The sequence below is a fragment of the Rattus norvegicus genome, chromosome 3 (genome assembly GCF_036323735.1).
Source record: "Rattus norvegicus strain BN/NHsdMcwi chromosome 3, GRCr8, whole genome shotgun sequence".
NCBI classification, from domain to species: Eukaryota; Metazoa; Chordata; class Mammalia; order Rodentia; family Muridae; genus Rattus; species Rattus norvegicus.
Genome location: NC_086021.1, coordinates 153,744,377 through 153,763,296, shown reverse-complemented (window position 1 = coordinate 153,763,296; position 18,920 = coordinate 153,744,377). Strand labels below are relative to the sequence as shown.

Sequence of the window (18,920 nt, the reverse complement as noted above, 5' to 3'; positions counted from 1 at the left end):
GAGTAGCATTATTTATTTTGGTTCTTTACAAATATATTGCCCTACTCTGAGGTCTTCACACTTGGTCCAACAGCGCCAGAGGCAACAACCCCCCCACCTCCCACCCCTGCAATGTCCCACAGAAACTGTCACAAGCCACAGAGTGCAGAGGAGAGGAGTGCAGAGGAGGGGAGTGTAGAGGAGGGAGTACAGAGGAGGGGAGTGCAGAGGAGGGGAGTGCAGAGGAGGGGAGTGCAGAGGAGGGGAGTGCAGAGGAGGGAGTGCAGAGGAGGGGAGTGCAGAGGAGGGGAGTGCAGAGGAGGGGAGTGCAGAGGAGGGGAGTGCAGAGGAGGGGAGTGCAGAGGAGGGGAGTGCAGAGGAGGGGAGTGCAGTGGAGGGAGTGCAGAGGAGGGGAGTGCAGAGGAGGGAGTACAGAGGAGGGGAGTGCAGAGGAGGGGAGTACAGAGGAGGGGAGTGCAGAGGAGGGGAGTGCAGTGGAGGGAGTGCAGAGGAGGGGAGTGCAGTGGAGGGAGTGCAGAGGAGGGGAGTGCAGAGGAGGGGAGTGCAGTGGAGGGAGTGCAGAGGAGGGGAGTGCAGAGGAGGGAGTACAGAGGAGGGGAGTGCAGAGGAGGGGAGTGCAGAGGAGGGGAGTACAGAGGAGGGGAGTGCAGAGGAGGGGAGTGCAGTGGAGGGAGTGCAGAGGAGGGGAGTGCAGAGGAGGGAGTACAGAGGAGGGGAGTGCAGAGGAGGGAGTACAGAGGAGGGGAGTGCAGAGGAGGGGGTGCAGAGGAGGGAGTGATGAGGGAGTGCAGAGGAGGGGAGTGATGAGGGAGTGCAGAGGAGGGGAGTGCAGAGGAGGGGAGTGCAGTGGAGGGGAGTGCAGAGGAGGGGAGTGCAGTGGAGGGAGTGCAGAGGAGGGAGTGCAGAGGAGGGGGTGCAGAGGAGGGGAGTGATGAGGAGGGGAGTCCAGAGGAGGGGAGTGATGAGGGGAGTGATGAGGAGGGAGTGCAGAGGAGGGAGTGCAGAGGAGGGGAGTGATGAGGAGGGGAGTCCAGAGGAGGGGAGTGATGAGGGGAGTGATGAGGAGTGAGTGCAGAGGAGGGAGTGCAGAGGAGGGAGTGATGAGGAGGTTCTGGAGGCTGGACTGCTGGGAAATCCCAGCCCAAGACAGGGCCACCACGTCATCTTCCCTATGTTTTGTTTTGTTTAAGTTAAGAACAGCAGGTTGAATGTCTTTAAATGTGTATGTTAATATCTAAGTAAATACGTGAATAGAATAAATAAAGGAAATTAAAAGAAGGGGAGTGGTTGCAATAACCCTGATTCCGGTAGTATTTTTAGCTCTTTATTAACTCCTTTCGGGGAGTTCTATTTCAGAGTGCTGTGGGCGTGGAGATGGCTCATCTCAGGATCTCATGTTGGCCATGAATGAAAGATCAGCAAGACTTGTCTTTGCATCCTCTTTTCTCCATTTGTTCTTCCTTTCCTGGAAAATTCTAACAATACCTCATGATGGTATGCTTAGCTAGTAGGAAAGGAGTCTCTCTCTCTCTCTCTCTCTCTCTCTCTCTCTCTCTCACACACACACACACACACACACACACACACACACACACACACACCACCACCACCACCATTCTACTACATTCTCTTTGACATTTAATGTCAGTCACTGCCTTTCTACTATTTGATGTGAATGAAGTTCACTTAGCTGGTGATAATATGTATGGATAAACAGAAACAAACCATAGTGGGAAAACACCAAAGCAGTAGATAGTAAGAATAACTGATATATAGCAGGCAAAATACGGAGTGTTGGGCACTGTCCTAAGCATGTGGTATGGGGTCGTTGGCCTTCCGCACTCTAGTGAAGTGGGTTAATCAGCGTCAGTCACTACAGCAAATACTGAAAAGAAAGGGCTTGTTTTGTCTTGCTGTTTTAGGGGTTCCATTGTTTTTAGGTCTCTGCTGGGAGTGCTCTGTGGCAATGGTGGAGAGCACACAGCATAGCAAGATCAAATTGGCAAGCAAAAGAGAAAGGGGAGAGACCCATGTTCTACAATTTTCTTTAAAAACTACCACCACCACCACCACCACCACCACCACCACCACCACCACCACCACCACCACCACCACCAAGAACCTAGAGATCTTGAGGCTATTTGAATCCACCTACTAAAGATCTCAACATTTCCCTACAGCACCAGCTGCAGATCAAGCCTTTGGAGAGACACTTAAGATCTAAGCTGTAGTTGAGGCAAGATGCTGGTCTTATCCTCAGCAGTTTAACACATAACACATAAATATGTTTTTCTCTGTAGACTTAATCTGTGGCTATAGTTCTATTTGATATATGCACATTTATTTATTTAAATATCTACACACCACCACCCCACCCCCCGAAACAGAGTTTCTCTGTATAATAGAGCCCTGGCTATCCTGGAACTCACTTTGTAGATCAGGCTGGCCTTGAACTCACACAGCTGCCTGCCTCCAGAGTGTTGGGATTAAAGGTATGTGCCACCTTGCCCAGCTTTATCTACATTTTTTTGAGACAACATCTTGCTATGGACTCAGTTGGCTTGGAATGCTCTACGTAGATCAGGCTGCCTTGAATTCTCAGCAGTCTCGGGGAACTTATCCTCCCAAGTACTGAGATTGTCAGCATCACCCACTGCACTCAGCTAAAGTTAAACACAGCAACACGTGCTCATGCGTGCAAACACACACACACACACACACACACACACACACCTAAAATCATTTTTGCTAATATGATATAGTTTTCATTATCTGGTTTGGTGGGAACTAGGAGATGAAGTCCATGTGGAATTAGATGTGCTGTTGAATATGAAATAAACGTAAGATTTTTGAAGACTTAATTTTAAAGAAAGATGTAAAATACCTATTTAATGTTTTAGATTGTTGAAATATAATATTTGGGATCTCATGTGTTAAATAACATCTATAACTAAAATTAATTTGAACTGCTAATCTTCTTGTCGTTTTTTAAACGTGACTTCTAGAAAATTTGTAACTGGCTTCATGTTTATGTTGGACCAAGTGTCATAAGAGGTTAAAGTACTTGACCGAGATTAGGATTGTGCACTATTCAGATGTTAGCGGCCTGTGAGAGGCCACATGCTCAGGGTGCTGTCACGTTAAGAACTGTGCCTCATGGCTCTTGGTGGGAGCACCGGAGGTGTTATCACCTGGACACTTGGGTTCCAATCGAAGACACTGATGTTCTAGGTAGCCCCAGGTGATTTCAAGATGTAGCCTAGGGCTAGGGGCCGGGAACTCAGGTACAGTGCTTGCTAGAGAACACAAGGACCTGGATCCCATCCCAACACTACTGAAAAGCAAAAGCAAAATTACTTAAACTTACACCCTTAAAACTGCAGCAGTGGACACAGAATGTTTGTGACAGACAGGGTGGGTGGCTGACGGTTCATTCACAACGAATTCTCTAGCTGGAGCCGGAGAAACAAGCAATAAGGCAAGTCATGGCCTGTGTTTTGGCAGGAAGCCTTGGAGTGGAATACAAGCATTTTAAGACTTGCTGTGAGATAGAAACGCCCCACAGCTCCCGGGTGGGGGTGGGGCATGATAAGAAATATAGAGATGGTCACCGTGAAGGAAAGAGGAAGAGCCTTCTATTGTGTGAGTGGCATGTGTCCTAGAAACCTAAATGCTGCTTACAGAGGGGGAAAGGGGAATGCTGAATGTCTTTCCTGGCCATCTGTGGACCTCATCCCCACATGACAAGCTGTGAAAAACTTGGCGACATTTATTTGAATATATTCAGTCTAAGGAAATGCCCAGAGACAGTCAAATAATGCTATTCTAAGTGCTTTCAATATAGAGAATACGACTTCTGGAAAAAAAAAATCTACTTTTGGATGCAAATTCTTATTAGAACCAAGAAAAGAAGCTGTTTCCAGCCTCCTAGCCATGTCATTCCTTGGGAGATTTTCCATCCAGAATCCTTAGGACAAACCTTGGTTATCCCTCTGGTAAGAGAACTGGCCCACTAGCTGGGCCCGGTGTGTCCCATGCATGTAATCCTAACACTCAGGAGCAGGAGTTCAAGGTCTAACTTGGCTTTACAGGGAGTTTGAGAACATCCTGGAGTATGTGAGACCCTATCTCAGAACAACGACAAAAGAATATTGGCCCAGGACTGGCTCAATAGGAAAGCTCTTGCCTAGTCTGGGTTCTGTCTCCTAATCTGAAAGAGAACAAACAAACAAGGTCTCTGACTCTGGAGTCAGAGCTAGGAGGACCACGGCGAGTATGTGGCCAGTTTCAGGCTACATGGTGAAGTTTGTCTTAAACACCAAATAACATCATCAACAAAATGTAAAATAAAGAGTTTGATGCCCTTTGGATCTGTGAATGAGTGAGTGAGTGAGTGTCTGGGGCGGGGAGGAGAGTACAGGTGGGAGTGAGGAGTGGAGGGTAGGTGTGCATGTGCAGTGCATGCTGGGTATCAAACACAGGACCAAGAGTGTGCTACTCAAGCATTCACTGTATTACTGAGCCACACTCCTAACTCTGAATATTCTTCTCCAACCTCCCACCCCCCCCTTTCTCTCTTTTTTTCATGGTTCCTTTCCCAGCAAAGTCAATATTCATGTGAAGTTTGAGCCAGCTGCTACCCACTCTTTGATGCTAAAACATACTCTTTTTCAGAACGTGTTTCCTGAAACAAATGCCAATTTTTTTCCTCTCTCCTTTCCCGTCATCTGCTTGTGATTCAGCGCTGTAATATGATTTGGGGAGAAGGTCATTTTCATAACTCGACTAAGGATCACCAAACGGCAAACAATATTTGGGGCTCAAATTTACTCATATTTGAATGGTCTGGAAACAGAGAGTCGCCATTTTGTTCGCAGACACTGCCGGGTAATTACAACATGTGTCCCATGTAGACGAAACTCCACCTGGATGAGTTTTCCCAGACACCTGAGGGTAGAGCTAGGCTGTTAAACACTGCAGGCCCCTTTTATTTCATACTTCTTCCAGAAGAGACCGGTCAGAGCTGCTAGGGAGGTGAGACCACATTTGTGAATGGAAGCAGCCAGGCCCAGCTTCCTTTCTTCTGCATTTGCTTGTAGATTTAAAGTAACTTCCACATGATACAAACAACTTTAACAATTTCCATTTCTTTTTTTTCCCCTCCTGTCCCTAAGGGGGTCATAGTTGGCAGTATGTCCAACATCAAAAACAAAATTCCTTCCTCTGGCTGCCATTCAAGATATTTTTAGGTTTGGAAGTGCACCCTCCCCTCCCTCCGCCCAGCATGTATATTTTTACTCCGCTCTTACTCTATCCAAACTCCACCAGGGTCTGTTTCCTGACAAACTGAGAAGTGAGAAATGCCTGCGTGGGGGGAAAACTGAAGACACATGTGTTGAAACTCTGCCAGGGAAGCATTGCCCAATGACAAACCAGGACAAGTCTTGTGATGTTTTCTTCTGCTCATTCTAGCTTTTCTTACTCTGCTCTCATGGGGCCTGCTCAAACTGCCTGATTCAGATGTCGTGACCCGCTTTTAGTCTAAGAGGAACACCTCAGCCTAAGCACAGCATCATCGTCTAAGTTTGCAGAGTTGGGAGGTCGGCTGAACAGATGTGGAGAGCAGCGTCTCTTCACTCTAAACACGGAAAGCAGGCTCATTCAGCCCTCTTGGGTCTCTAAGTAGCTGTCTCCTGGATGTCTCCGAAACCCTCCGAATGCCTCCCCTTCTACCTACCAACAACCATGCAATGTGCACTTAGCAGTCGCATGGCTGCAGTCCCCAGAACACACTCAGCAGAGGATCAAGCCCGCGTTGCTGATTTTGCAATCGTCCGAACTCTCAGCCAGGACACAGCAGAGGTTGCCTGAGGACAGGGAGGAACTGTCTGCAGGACCCTGCCTGGCTCTGAGTTCAGATTGGTTGTGATTTGCTCAGGAGCCAGCTAAGCCAAGTACTGTGCTGGATAACCCTGCAAACACTTGCTGGCCGCTGGCCATCTGTTCTATCGGTCCATAGGCTTCTGAGCAATGTCCTATTTGCTCTTCACAACTACCAGATCAATGTGATGTTTATGGCTGTGTACTGTGTGCCTGCGTGCCCGAGTGTGCATGTTTGTCCCCCCTGCCCCCCCTCCCACTCCCTCCCTCCCCCTACTCCCCATATGTCTAAAATAGGGTCTCACTATGCAGCACAGCTGGACCTGGAACTCCTAGAGATCCATGTGCCTTTCCCTCCCAGGTGCTATGGTAAAAGGCACAGGCCACGAAGCCCAGCCACTGTCCTACACATTTACGCAGCATCTTTGGGTACCTGATTATATATATATATATTGACTCTAAAAGAAATGGCCGCCGCCACCACCACCACCAACACCAACAACAAAAAAGACAACTGAAGAATATTGAAAAAAATTGTTTTACACAGGATTATTGTACAGTATTACAATGTATTATGTGCAAAATTCCATTGAAAATCATTTACAAAAGGAAGCACAACACAGCATGTGCCAAGGGTTTGGGTACAACAAAAGCCAGGGGTACAAGGTACAAGGTCCCCCAAATCAGATGCCTATGCATCCTTACACAAGACAGTAACATTTTTTTTGTTTTTGTTTTGCCATGACCTGTATTACACTAATATATGACCCTTCTAGAATATGCGTGCCCGTAAATTCATTTTATATAACATAAATCTAACTTCACCATACAGACATGTTTTATGCTGGCTTTGCTCATATTTGCCATGCTGAGGGTGGAACCCAGCATGTTGGTCTGTGTATGCCAGCTCTACCACTGAGCCACGCCCCCACCACTGTCCAGTCCTATAATGAACAGGGTTTCCTTTCTTTTGGTTTGGTTTTGGTTTTGGTGCATTCTCTTCTCATCATCTCATCGAACTCAACAAAACCCATATCCTACATTACTTGGTTTCTGCCTCCAAATAAACGGATGTCCTTAGTGGTGGCTTACAAACGGCCATAGGGATCGTTATCCTTGATTTGCTTTTCCTTACGGGGTTTTTAAAATTGTTTCCCAGAGCACATAGCATATGGAACAGGTCTTTGTCAAAACTCACTGTAGCACATATCTTACAGTACTGACTCCTTTTCTCTATGTCCTCCAAAGAGCCTGAACCTGCAGACTACGTTCCTCAGCCCCTCCTTAGAGTCTGTGTTTCTCTCTCTACCTCTCTCTACATTCGTTTCTCTCCTAATTCTCAACATTGATTGCTTAAAAAACAAACACAACAAAAGGTACACTAGCACTAAAAGAGAACAATGTAACAGTACACCCGGTTTATTTTTTCAAAGGCCGCCTGTGGCCAGTCAGGGATTGCTCTAAGACAATCAGAAGTCTCTCCCCACAAATTTGCAGAAACATCCAGTTACAAAAGAGAGACATCTAAGAGGCGTCTAAAATGCAGTACTCTCAAATCCAGCAAGAGATTCATCTTCAAATATTAAATGTTAAATCACATGCATACTTATAGAATATTTTTAAAGTTACAAAAATATTTTAAAAACCAATCCTGACAGTTTACCTGCAACTGCTATAAATTTTTCTATGAAATATATAAAAACACAAAGGCTCTTTGTAAAAAAAAAAAAGTATAGGATGAAGGATGGAGGAAAGAAGGGAAAGAGGGAAGGAGGGAGCCATCCACAGAGCTGAGAGGTATCGGACGCACTGCATCGGACAGTCTTGTCAACACTTAATATCGAATCCAAGAGAAGAATTTGTACCTTAAGTGTTTCCTCAGCACACATACACATGTGTAAGCCAACCTCGAAGCTGGCTAAGGTTAACTAGTTAACTAGCCAGTGAACTCAGGACATCTGAACCATTAAATGCAATTCACCATTTCTGGAGGAGAGTCTTACTATTTTCCAAATCACAGCTACCTCATCTGGGCAATGTATCTAAAGGATGCCCTTAGCCAAGTCAGCCTACGGATGGCTTAGTCACTGAACTGAGGGATCCTTGAGGAGGTGGCTGTCTTCTAAGCTCAAACAGGCGGCAGCCAGAAAGCTAGACTCTCAGCTCCCTTTTGGATATATCAATAGGAAGTCCCATGTGTCCCCTATGAGGGAGTGAGATCATCTCCATTCTGGAAAATCACACCATAAGGATCACTCTTGATTCGCTTGTACACAAAGTGGAAGATGTGGGGCTGAGGCCGGCTGTGCAGCTCAGCCTTGATCTTCTGAGGATAAGTGTCCTCTGCCAATTGCTGCCATGTCTCATCAACAAAGAGAAACAGACTGTACTCTTCAGGGTCCTCCACCTTAAATTTCTCAGCACAGAGCTGACACACATCCTCTGTGGTGATGTACGGTCTCACAAGGAGAGTCTTCCCAGTGCATCCACTGTTGACCTCTTGGAAGGCAACTCGGAGGTAATTCTGCAAGTGGAAACAGAGATGTCAGGAGCAAGCACAGAAAAGAAAGCAGACTCTGCCATTCAGAGGTAAGGGCAAGGCCGAACTGGCGAGCTGCTCAAGGCTTGGGCTTGTCCAGGAGTTTAGTCAGACCACGAAGCTCTTGCCAGGAAAGACTCTGGTCTGTACCTGGACAGCGGTGGAGACTATGGCGTGGACTGAGCTGTCACATGTTAACTCATTGCAAAGGGAAACAACAGGAAGCCTGGCCAGCCCTGGTTTTCATCTTTTTTACATCCATTATAAAGCCAGCTGCCGAAGAGATCCTAAGAGTGTGAACCATATCCAAGGTTGGGAACGGTCCCAGCTTGAAAAATAACCCAAACAGCAGGAGAGTCTGGGGCCCGCAGTTAGCAGGAAGGGATTGAAAACATCTAGACATACCAGCACCCATGATGCTCCATTTGTGCCGTTCTAGGAAGCCTACCCAGAGACAGTAATGCTTGGTCAAACTGCTGAGGTCTGACCACTCTCCCCAGATGGTGATCTCATGTGGTGCAACCTTATATAAGGCTCCCAGTGGCTTGGGATGAAATGTGGGAAGAATCAGGGACGGGATGTTGATTCTGCAAGAAGGCTTTGTAGATGGAGCTGACTAAGCATAACGTGAGGCTGCAGGAAGTAAAAGGAGACTGCAGGCTTGGCATCAAGAGTCCTGTAGGTGCCCTGAGAGGCAGTGAGTCAGTGGTCTCCTACGACACAAACCCGGGCAGTTGGCAAGGATTGTTAACACACACTAGGCTCCCCTGGATTTTGTTATTCTGGGTAGCTCCTTTATTTCCATGTCCTTAACATTGTTTTCCGCATAAAGCAGAGAAGTCCCAGTCAAGTTCTAGCGGCCTCTAGAGAACTTATACATTTTGCTTCTTAGATCCTGGTTGAGAGGATCAGCCTTGCTTCTCAAATGGCAGCCATGCGGCTCTTGGGAAGGACTGTGTACTTCGGACGTGCAAGATGTTTTATATCATATGTAGGGAGGACATTGGCCAGGCTGATGACCCTGCAGAGGGGGAGGCTAGGCCAAGTGGCAGTCAGGTGGAGTTCCAGACTCCCCGATCCGAGCATCTGTCTCAACTGAGTGTGTGCACGCGCCATCAGACCACTCCCCTCCCATTACTGCCACTGCTTTTTCCATTTATTCCAGGACACCCAAAGAGAACTATGGGAGTAGCCTTCCCCACCCCAGTGAGGAAAGCCAGATACCGGCAGCACTTTGCAGTGTTAGCTGCTAAGGAGTACTCTGCTGCGGTAGTGGGGAGTGCTGGGGCATTTGTGTCTATGACCTTTGGATCTGTGGTTCCATTTCTGTATTTTAGTTTTCACTCACAATCTGAGGGCTCAGAATCTCCCTCTTGGGTGGTACTGTGAGATGGCATGCATCTCTCGGTACTGAGATCTCATGACTGAATGAGGTCAGTGGGTAAGGCTCTGCGATGTCTGGGGCTAGGGAGCCATGGGTCTCTAGATTGGAAGCTTCTGGTAGGCAGTAGTGAGAACAGGAGGCCTATGGATGGCAGGATGTGCTTTTCTCATTACTTCTGATCTCAGAGGGTGTAGCCTTTCAGGACCCCTTCTCCTTGCATATGCAGCATGGCAGTAGCCCAACGTCTGCATGAGCTCAACAATTTACCATGTGGAGGCTCTTGAGCAACATAAGCAGGGTGCGTGTGTGCGTGCGTGTGTGTGTGTGTGTGTGTGTGTGTGTGTGTGTGTGTGTGTGTGTTGGGGGGGGTGCACAGCATGTGTTCTTCCTTTGTAGTTTGTGTGCCTGAAAGGAATTTCTGAGAAAATTGCAATCTTGGAGAAGAACATGCTGACCTTGCTTTTCAAGCATGGGCTCGACTTTGAACCAAGGATTGTTTTCAGAGCAGAGAAGTAGGCAAGAAAAGGCAAGGGAGGTGAATCTGGACGTGGAAGCAAATCCATCTGCAAATCCGTTGCAGGTTCCTGCTAGGGAACTGGTTATACAGCACTTGGAAATAGAGTGCAGCCATGTTCCAGGCTTTCACAGAAGCCTTCAGATAATCATCCAAAGGGAGCTGCACATTGGATCATCATTGCACAGACAGAAGGAAATCAGCAGTTGCTGGGCCGGGGAAAGGCTCTGTCACCCTAGCTTGCCTCCAGGGAGTTAAGGAACCAAACAGCTGCTCAGCTGGAAACATGGGAGGGGCCTGGTTTCAGTGTTCGCCCTCAAGCTAACCTGCGGCCCTAAGAGCTGGGCTGAGACTCCAGGGGATTCCGTTTAGAACTTGAAGGAGAAAGGGGGAGAGTGGTGGAAACATACTTTGTTGCCCCTCCCCAACTTCCCAAAGGGCAACCAGGGTGGGGTGGGGTGGGGTGGGGGTGCTGCAGGAAAAACACTGCTGTTTCCTGAGGAAATTGGATATCCGTTGCCTTTGTCTGGGGGCATTCTCCTTCGGACATTTTGTTGGGTTAGGTATTTAACAGCAGGCAGAACGTTTTTTTGGGGCCTTAATTTGATTTGGTTGTTCTAGGGCAGCCAACTGTGAGCCAAACCTATGTGTATATTTTATGTGGTGATAATTATATTTATGTTGGTGCTAAAGTGAGTCACACTGAGTAGAAACTATATCTTGCCTTTTTTCTTTTCTTTTTTTTTTGGCACATGCAGTCTAACTACTGAACTACCCTAACAGGCAGGTTTTGAATTTGTACCTTCCCTCTCCCAGGCTGGCTATATTGGATATCATCCTCCTGATGATGCTGACATGGTGAACTTGTCCTGACTGTCAACTACAGGATCACAATGCAACACAACAACCCTTCCCACTGTAGATATTCAACGGGTTAGATATGGTCAATGCCAATGAGGACAGGGCCCATTGAAAGTCAAGGTGCCACTGTGTACACGTCTAAAGGCTCGGGAGTGACACAGCTAGGCCAGAGGGTGGCTTAATTTTTTTTCTTTTCCACAAGGTCATTCCTTCTGTCCGAGCCAGGGTCTCAGGCAGTTCTACCTTCCTGGAAGACAGAGAAGCAGGGTTGGGACTTGGGTGTGTACCTGAAAGTCATCCACGGAGGGGATAGTCCGGTTGGTGGTTCTCCGCTTGTGCCACTGCCTCAGAGTGTCCCTGGCTTCTGAGCTGAGCAGTCTTGCAGCCTGTTCTTCTTGGAAGTTCTTTATCAGAGATAGAGCCCCATAGGCACTGGTCAAGTAATAGCCTCCTGGAAGGGCAGAGAGAGGAGTCCTTAAGACTGTCACACCGGTGATAGCAATGGAGATGCACCAGCGTTAACGTCATATTGTATACAGTTGTGTTTCGGTATCCTCGGGGACAGAGTCTTGAGTCTGACCCCTGTATACTAAAATCTGTGAATGCTTAACTCTTCATTAAAAAAAAGTCATGGCATTTGCCTATAATCTACGTAATCCTCCCATAAATCTTACATCTTGGTAGACGACTTATAATACCTTGTAGAACAGAAACACTACATATAGAGTTTAGGCAGGAAAAGGACAATAAAAAAGTTTGTATGTGTTCATTGCATTTTTTTCCCCCTAAATATATATAGCTCGTGGTTGGTTGAATTCCCAGGCACAGAGCCTTTTGCATGTGGGAGTAGACGGTGATTTCTCCATCGTCTCCACAGAGGCACCCATCCAACATTGCATCACTCATCTTTCTATTCAAGTATTCATCTCATACACATTTATGGAGTGACCCAAGTCCGTGCCAGGTCACTAGATTTCTAGAGAATCCTAGAGATCGGACAGCATTTCTGTTCCCACACTTAAGAAAAGAGATTTATATGTGAAAGACAGTGGTGTCCCTCTGGGAGTGCCATCAAAATTAATCTCTCCTGTCTGTGAGGAGACAAGCGACATTTTCAGACATCTATGCAGTTTTCTGGGTTTGTCTTAAAAATAAATCAGTTGCTTGCTGAAGAATTTGTAAATGCGCTTGAGCACCACTAGGGGGCCTTTGAGGGTGCAGTAGGAATTCCCTGCACACTACATATTTTGTATTTAAAGACATAATCTGGGGTTGGGGATTTAGCTCAGTGGTAGAGCGCTTGCCTAGCAAACGCAAGGCCCTGGGTTCGGTCCCCAGCTCCGAAAAAAAAAAAAGAAAAAAAAAAAAAAAGAAAAAGACATAATCCTCCCATAAATCTTTTTTTTTTCTTTTTTTTTTTCAGGGCTGGGGATCGAACCCAGGACCTTGCGCTTCCTAGGCAAGCGCTCTACCACTGAGCCAAATCCCCAACCCCACCTCCCATAAATCTTATATCATCGCTAGATGACTTATAATACCCCGTAGAATAGAAAAGCTACATAAGGAGTTTCGAGGAAAAAGGACAAAATATCCATGAGAGATCTACTATGTCTTCAAGTCAGAGTTGGGGAGCAGGAGATCATAAGAAAAAGGACCCGAACCCCTGTTCCCCAGAAGTGGAGACACACATTAAAGAGAACAGACATGACAACTGATTCATTCATAGGCCAGAAGGTCATTGCACTTAAGTGAGAAAGAAGGGTCACTTTCAGGGCCAAAGCCTTTAATTGCTCACAGGGAGCCTTGCAGAACTCTCTCTGACCCGTGTGAAATGGTTTCACCTCTCAGGAGCACGGGGAGCAGGCCTGTGAACCACAGTGCTTTGGGGTGCAGGGCCTCATGCATGCTAGCCAAGGGCGCTATCGTTGAGGCATACCCACAAGCCAAATCAGCCCACGTTAGGCTTTTTGTTTAGAGTTTTCCTGACCCCACCATCCACGATTTAAGATCTCTCCAGCGACCTCTGCTCTGAATTATTAATCCTTAGTGTTTGCCTCAGGAACAAGTCACACAAGACTCAGTGTAAAACCCTAGGGGAGTTCGGGGGAATCTACACAGACTACCAGAATCAGACAGACTGTATCCTGGTGTCAGCATTTACTGTGGCTCCGGGAGCTGTGGGCTGGGGAGGAGTTCCTTGGACTTTGAATTTGACTCCATAGCCCTGACGTACGTGCTCAGCCCACTAAGGAGAAAACCTCAAATGCTGGAAACACAGAATTGACCCCACTTTGAAACATGTGGATACAATTAGAGGAAGGTTTTAAATTTCAGCCAAAGCTATACCCCACCATAAGCTTAGGAGCAAATCTATGGTGCCCGGCCTGTAAGAGAGAATACCTGCTTACACAGCAGAAAAGACATGTGACTGGTGTAAAGCTAACCCCAGAGAGCTTTGGACAGGCCACAGAAAGCATGCGTCTGTTAAACATGACTGCAGCTACCCCAATCTCACTGCAGCTCCTCTAGATCCAGATTGGAGGAAGAGGAGCTGCAGTTCAACACCCCACAGCTTAGTCTGGAACCGCAGGCAGCCTGCCTGGGCCATGCTCTCCCTAGGAAGGAAGGCAAGCAGAGTGCCTGTCACAATTCATTCGGAGGAGACCACAGGCTGTTCATACGTCAGTGTATCCTTTTTTTTTTTTTTTTAATTCTTCTTCCTCACAGGGATTCCTGCAGGTGAAGACAATCCTGCCCATCTGTCACCACGCAACGCTTATTTCGTTCTCCTTCAAGAAGGCAAGCTTGAAAGCTGGGGCCTCGCTCTGAGGCACTGCCAGGAAAGGGGGCAGGAAACGGTTGTCTCTGTCCTCAGACCACAAGACGTAAGCATCTAAGCACACACTGTCAGTAACAGAAGGGTGATTTTCTAAGGGAGACCGAGACACTCTTTTCCCCAAAGCCTCAAGGGGTCTTCTTGCTAGTAGAAACCACTAAAATAAACCCCAAACCGCAATAATCACATGGCGGGAAAGAGGTGGCTCCACACTGGAGCTTACAAATATCTACCTCGGTGCCTGGACAAAGCCACACTCATTTTCTTCCTGCCCAATCCCAGGAGTGGGAAAAGACACTGTGGGATTCATGGGCTCATAACGGAGTATCTGGGTCCCTGGCTGAAATTTCATGAAATTTCATGCAGAGGAAATGGTTGGGTGAGACAGAGGCGAGATCATTCACAACTGCCTCTGCTTGGGGACAGCATGAAGAATACTTATCCCAAGTTGGCAGTGGCCAAAAAGGAATGGGGCGGGCATGTCTTAGGGACCAGGGAGAGGAGGTCCCTGACAGGAAAAGCAACCCTGAAGATTCAGGAGAGGACTGAGGACGTTAGAGGACATTCTGGAGATGATGATGCACTTAATGCCCTCTGTGGGAGACTCCTAGGTGACACAAACCCAGGGCATCCCAGGCTGAAACTCAACTGGAACAGAGAAAACACAGCTGTCCCCTCAGGGTCTGTCTGGGTGCCCATGGGACTCCTGAAAATGATTAACAGATGAGCACGCAGGCCGGGATTTGTCTCTTTCCAGAATGACCAGCTTACAGGACACAGGAGAGCCCCAGCTCTGGTTGCCTTTCAAGGTCGTGAGCTACATGGTCAAGCATCTTCATGATACAGAAGGAGAAAGAAATTCCTCTGTTAAGACATAGGCAGGAAGAGACTGAACCTGAACACCACGGTAAACAGAAAGCAAAGAAATGCTCATATGTTTAAAACAATGATTCTTTTTAAAAAAGGCCAGCTTTTCATTGATTTTTAGTGATAACAATAGCAGGTCGGAGCTGAGAGCTGGCTCAGCGGTTAAGAGCTCTGACTGCTCTTCCAGAGGTCCTGAGTTCAAATCTTAGCAACCACTTGGTAGCTCACAACCATCTGTAATGAGACCTGATGTATCTGAAGACAGCTGCAGTGTACTTATATATAATAAATAAATCTTTAAAAAAAACAGGTTATTTTTTATCAGTGTAACTATTCTTTAATAAAAAGCCAGCGACTTTCTAAATAAAAGAATCCATATCTTTTTTAAAATGATGCCCTTTTTTAAGGGCAAGGGCTGTGGTTCAGTGATTGGCTCCTTGCTTTGAACAAGAAGGCCCTAGGTTCAATCCCTAGTACTGAAACAAACAAGCAAACAAATGAATACATACATACCAAAAAAAAAAAAAAAAAAAGGGAAAATATATTCTATTGAATGTTTAATTCTACTAAGTTAAATTTTTATTGTCAGACTTGGTTGCATTTTCTCCTTCTTTAATTCTAATTTTTCTACAATGAATTACTATTACTACTGTAATTTTTAAAAGGTCAGAGAGCCATAATTTGTTTGGGGGAACAGGCTAGCCTCAAACTCACTATTTAGTCAAGGATAACCTTGAATTTCTGATTCTCCCAAGTGCTAGAATTAGAGGCATGTACCCAAACACCCAGGCTAGTATATAGTTTTAAATTAAAAAAAATGGCTAACTTTATATTCCATGAGTTTCATCTCAAATTTAAAATGGGTAACCCCCGCCAACCACCCCGGCTCTCCCCCAAAGGCTTGCTGCCTTGTTCCTCTGACTCACTCAAGAGTATATTACCTTCTCCATGCAGCAGTGATGGGTCTAGGAGCTCCATCATGTACTCGATTTCAGTGTCCAATTCAAGCATATCACACTGAGCTATGACATAGGTCAGGACCGGCAAGAAGTCGTCCGCCCCGTACATCCTCCCTAGGATCAGGAAGAGAGAGCAAGGCGGGATATTTTTATTTATATTTCTGTCTTTCACATCCTATTTGCTGCTTTTATTAGCCACCACGGAGTCATGCTGGGGAAATGTGCTACTTATAAACAGGCGTGGGAGTTCCTGGAATCCTACCTACATGGTCCTCGAGTCTACCCACTGCTTTCTGTGACCAGCCCTGGCTCACATAATAGATGTCTCTGAGACAGTCAACGCAGCTCAGATTTTCTTCCCGTTTTTAAGATTTGTGCACTAGAACAGAGTGCTTTTAAGTGTTTTAAGCTGTTAGCAAGGCATAATATAAACCCCGAATAGAATGTTTTCTTAGGCTAATTCATTCTGGTTCAATGTCTTCTGTGTACATTTATCACAAATGTAATGATAGACCAAACTTACATCAGGAAAAAAAATTGCCCTCTGCTTGATGTTCATGTTATTTGCTTGATTTATTTAAATGTGTTGATGATAGTAATTCAGTACATTGTTGACAGCACCTGATCAATAGCAATATATAGGAAGAAGAGGAAGAGGAGGAGAAAGGAGGGAGGGGGAGGCAGAAGTCCTTATTTCTTGTGGTGTTTGCTTGTAATGGTGGTTCTTAAATGGGTTGACTTTGCCAATTGAGAGCACACTTGACTCTCTCTGGAAACAATTCTCATGATCACAGCTGGAGGGAGGGTGAGGGTGCAATTGTATCCAGGATGCTGTTAAGCTTCCCCACAGGAAGTGGGGCAGCCCCCCACAGCAAAGATGAAAATGTAATCCTGAGAAGGTATTATTCTGGAAATTTTTATAAATGATCTCGTGAGCTTCAGAGATACATTTCAAATTTCAGAGGCCTTGTCCACAGGCTGGCAATAACTCAAGGGCTCTGTGTGTGTGTGTGTGTGTGTGTGTGTGTGTGTGTGTGTGTGTGTGTGTGTGTGTGTACATGCACACAGAAGCCAGGGGTTGACATTAGGCGTCGTCCCCAATTGCTCTCTTCTGTATTTACTGAGGCAGACGTCTTTCACTTGGAGCTCACCTATTTGGCTCCTCTAGCGAGTCAGGTTACCCCGGGGATCCCCTTTTCTCTGCCTCACGAATGTGGCTTGTGGGTAAACTGCCACACACATCCACCCAGTATTTATGCTGGAGATCTGAACTTTGGTCTTTATGCTTGCCTGACAAGTGCTTTGCTGACTGTACCACTCCCCCCTCCCCCCAGGTCCCAAGGGCTCAAAGGTTAAAATCCTCACTTAGTCCTCTGTACTGTATGCACACATGCGTTACCATCCACTCCAGCAATGGGTAACAGAACCTGTCACTCCAGCAATGGGTAACAGAACCTGTCACTCCAGCAATGGGTAACAGAGCCTGTGTGTTCTCTCTGTGGTTTTTCTACTATGGCAATTTCTGTCAAGAAAAAGGTTGGTCATCGCCTACTCTCTGAAGGCCTGGAGCAGGGTGGACTCAGTCACTACCCATGAATCATCGGTTCTTCTGCATCTTTAGGGAAGAGCCAGGGAAATTCTGAGGACTTATTTCCTACTTTATAGTTCTTTGATGACTTCCGATCACATCGCTTCAGCCTCATCCTTACCAAACACTCCAGATTTCTCATATGCGTGCTGTAGATTATCAGCATAAACACTCGTGGGCCAGAGTGTGGCAAAGGTTTCACTAATATTCCCATTGCATTTGGAGTTCAGAACGAGTTGCCTTACCTAGTTCTCACACTATGGAGGAGAATGTCATGTGTGTCAACAGATGTGGGAACCGCAGGGTTGAAGATTAAAACTGCCAAAGTCCCTCAAGTAAAGAAAATCATTTGCACAGGGAGGGTAACAAATAAAAAAAGCACTATGCTGTACTGTCTTTAAGTCAGCGTTATAGACAACTCTTACTTGTTCCTTATCCACGTTCACTGACTGAGCTATTGCATGAGACTCATTTGACAAATCCCATCTATTGCATTTGTATAGGCTGTGAAACCGAGAGACTGAAGGGAGCGGGTAGTGGAATTCAAATTGAAAATCTGGACCAAATGACAGGCTGCCTCACCTGAGTTGTTCTCCATGACAGTGTAGATGAGCTTACAGACCCGTAGCAAAAGCATGACTTTCTTTTCTGGCGAATACATCTTCTGCATGGTCATGAATTTCAGCTTGATCTTCTCCAGCTCCATCAAGTCAGGGGTTGGAGCAAAGACCCCCAGCTCCTGCGGGTTTCTCTGCCGCACAAGCTGTAGGTTTTCCTTGAGTTGTTTCCACGAGCCATCAGCCGTGTGGAAGTCCTTCAGCATGGCCTCCACGTGGCCCTTGAGGGGCTTCAAGATGCATTTGTGCATGGCCTTCTCCAACACCACATCTGCCAAAGAAAAAGAAGCTACTGTGACCACAGTCTGAAGACAGGATGGTTGTAACTGGTGCTTTCTTGGGATACAGATCTGTGACTCCACAAGGTCCTCAGAAGAGAAGACAAACACATGATCAGGATGTTTAACATCTGACAGACTACAGACAGAACCACCATGACTCACAGCGGGTAAGGTGACCTTGCCCTGATAACACTGTCCTTGCATAGACTCAATAAAACAAGCAGGCTTATGCTAATCTCCCTACATTCAAGCAAATACTTCAGCAGACCTTCTGATCTAGGTGTTCTACTGTCCTTTCCTGTTGATGTGGCATCTGGTAGGATTTTCTACCTTAAAACAAAACAAAACGTGTGTGTGTGCCTGCACCTGTGTGAGAGCAGACACATGCTGGCAGGAACAGGGGGGTAAGAGGACAGGCTTGGGTGTCCACACTCATCTCCTACCTTATTTGAGGCATGGTCTCTCCTTTGTGGTTCACTGCTGTACATGCCAGGATAGCTGGCCTACAAGCCAAAGGGTTTTCCTATAGTGAGGGTGGGATTTTGGATTTTTGGATTGGGTTCTGAACCAAAAACATCCTTTCATTTGCAACAG

The 18,920-nt window shown here is 46.4% G+C and overlaps 1 protein-coding gene across 13 annotated transcripts in view; it reads right to left on the bottom strand.

Annotated features, from left to right (window-relative positions):
• Window positions 1-6,399: 6,399 nt before the first annotated feature.
• Rin2 (Ras and Rab interactor 2) overlaps window positions 6,400-18,920 on the bottom strand; it is a 216,751-nt gene continuing 204,230 nt past the window's right edge. For 12 of the 13 annotated variants that reach the window (XM_063283806.1, XM_006235142.5, XM_017591763.3 and 9 more), the window contains 4 exons: window positions 18,011-18,316; window positions 15,823-15,954; window positions 11,466-11,629; window positions 6,400-8,404 (listed from right to left, as the gene is read on the bottom strand). In XM_063283806.1, coding sequence (XP_063139876.1) covers window positions 8,084-8,404; window positions 11,466-11,629; window positions 15,823-15,954; window positions 18,011-18,316 — 923 coding nt within the window. In that variant the 3' untranslated portion in view covers window positions 6,400-8,083. The remainder of the gene's footprint in view (window positions 8,405-11,465; window positions 11,630-15,822; window positions 15,955-18,010; window positions 18,317-18,920) is intronic. The other variant, NM_001107786.1, reaches the window with a different exon arrangement.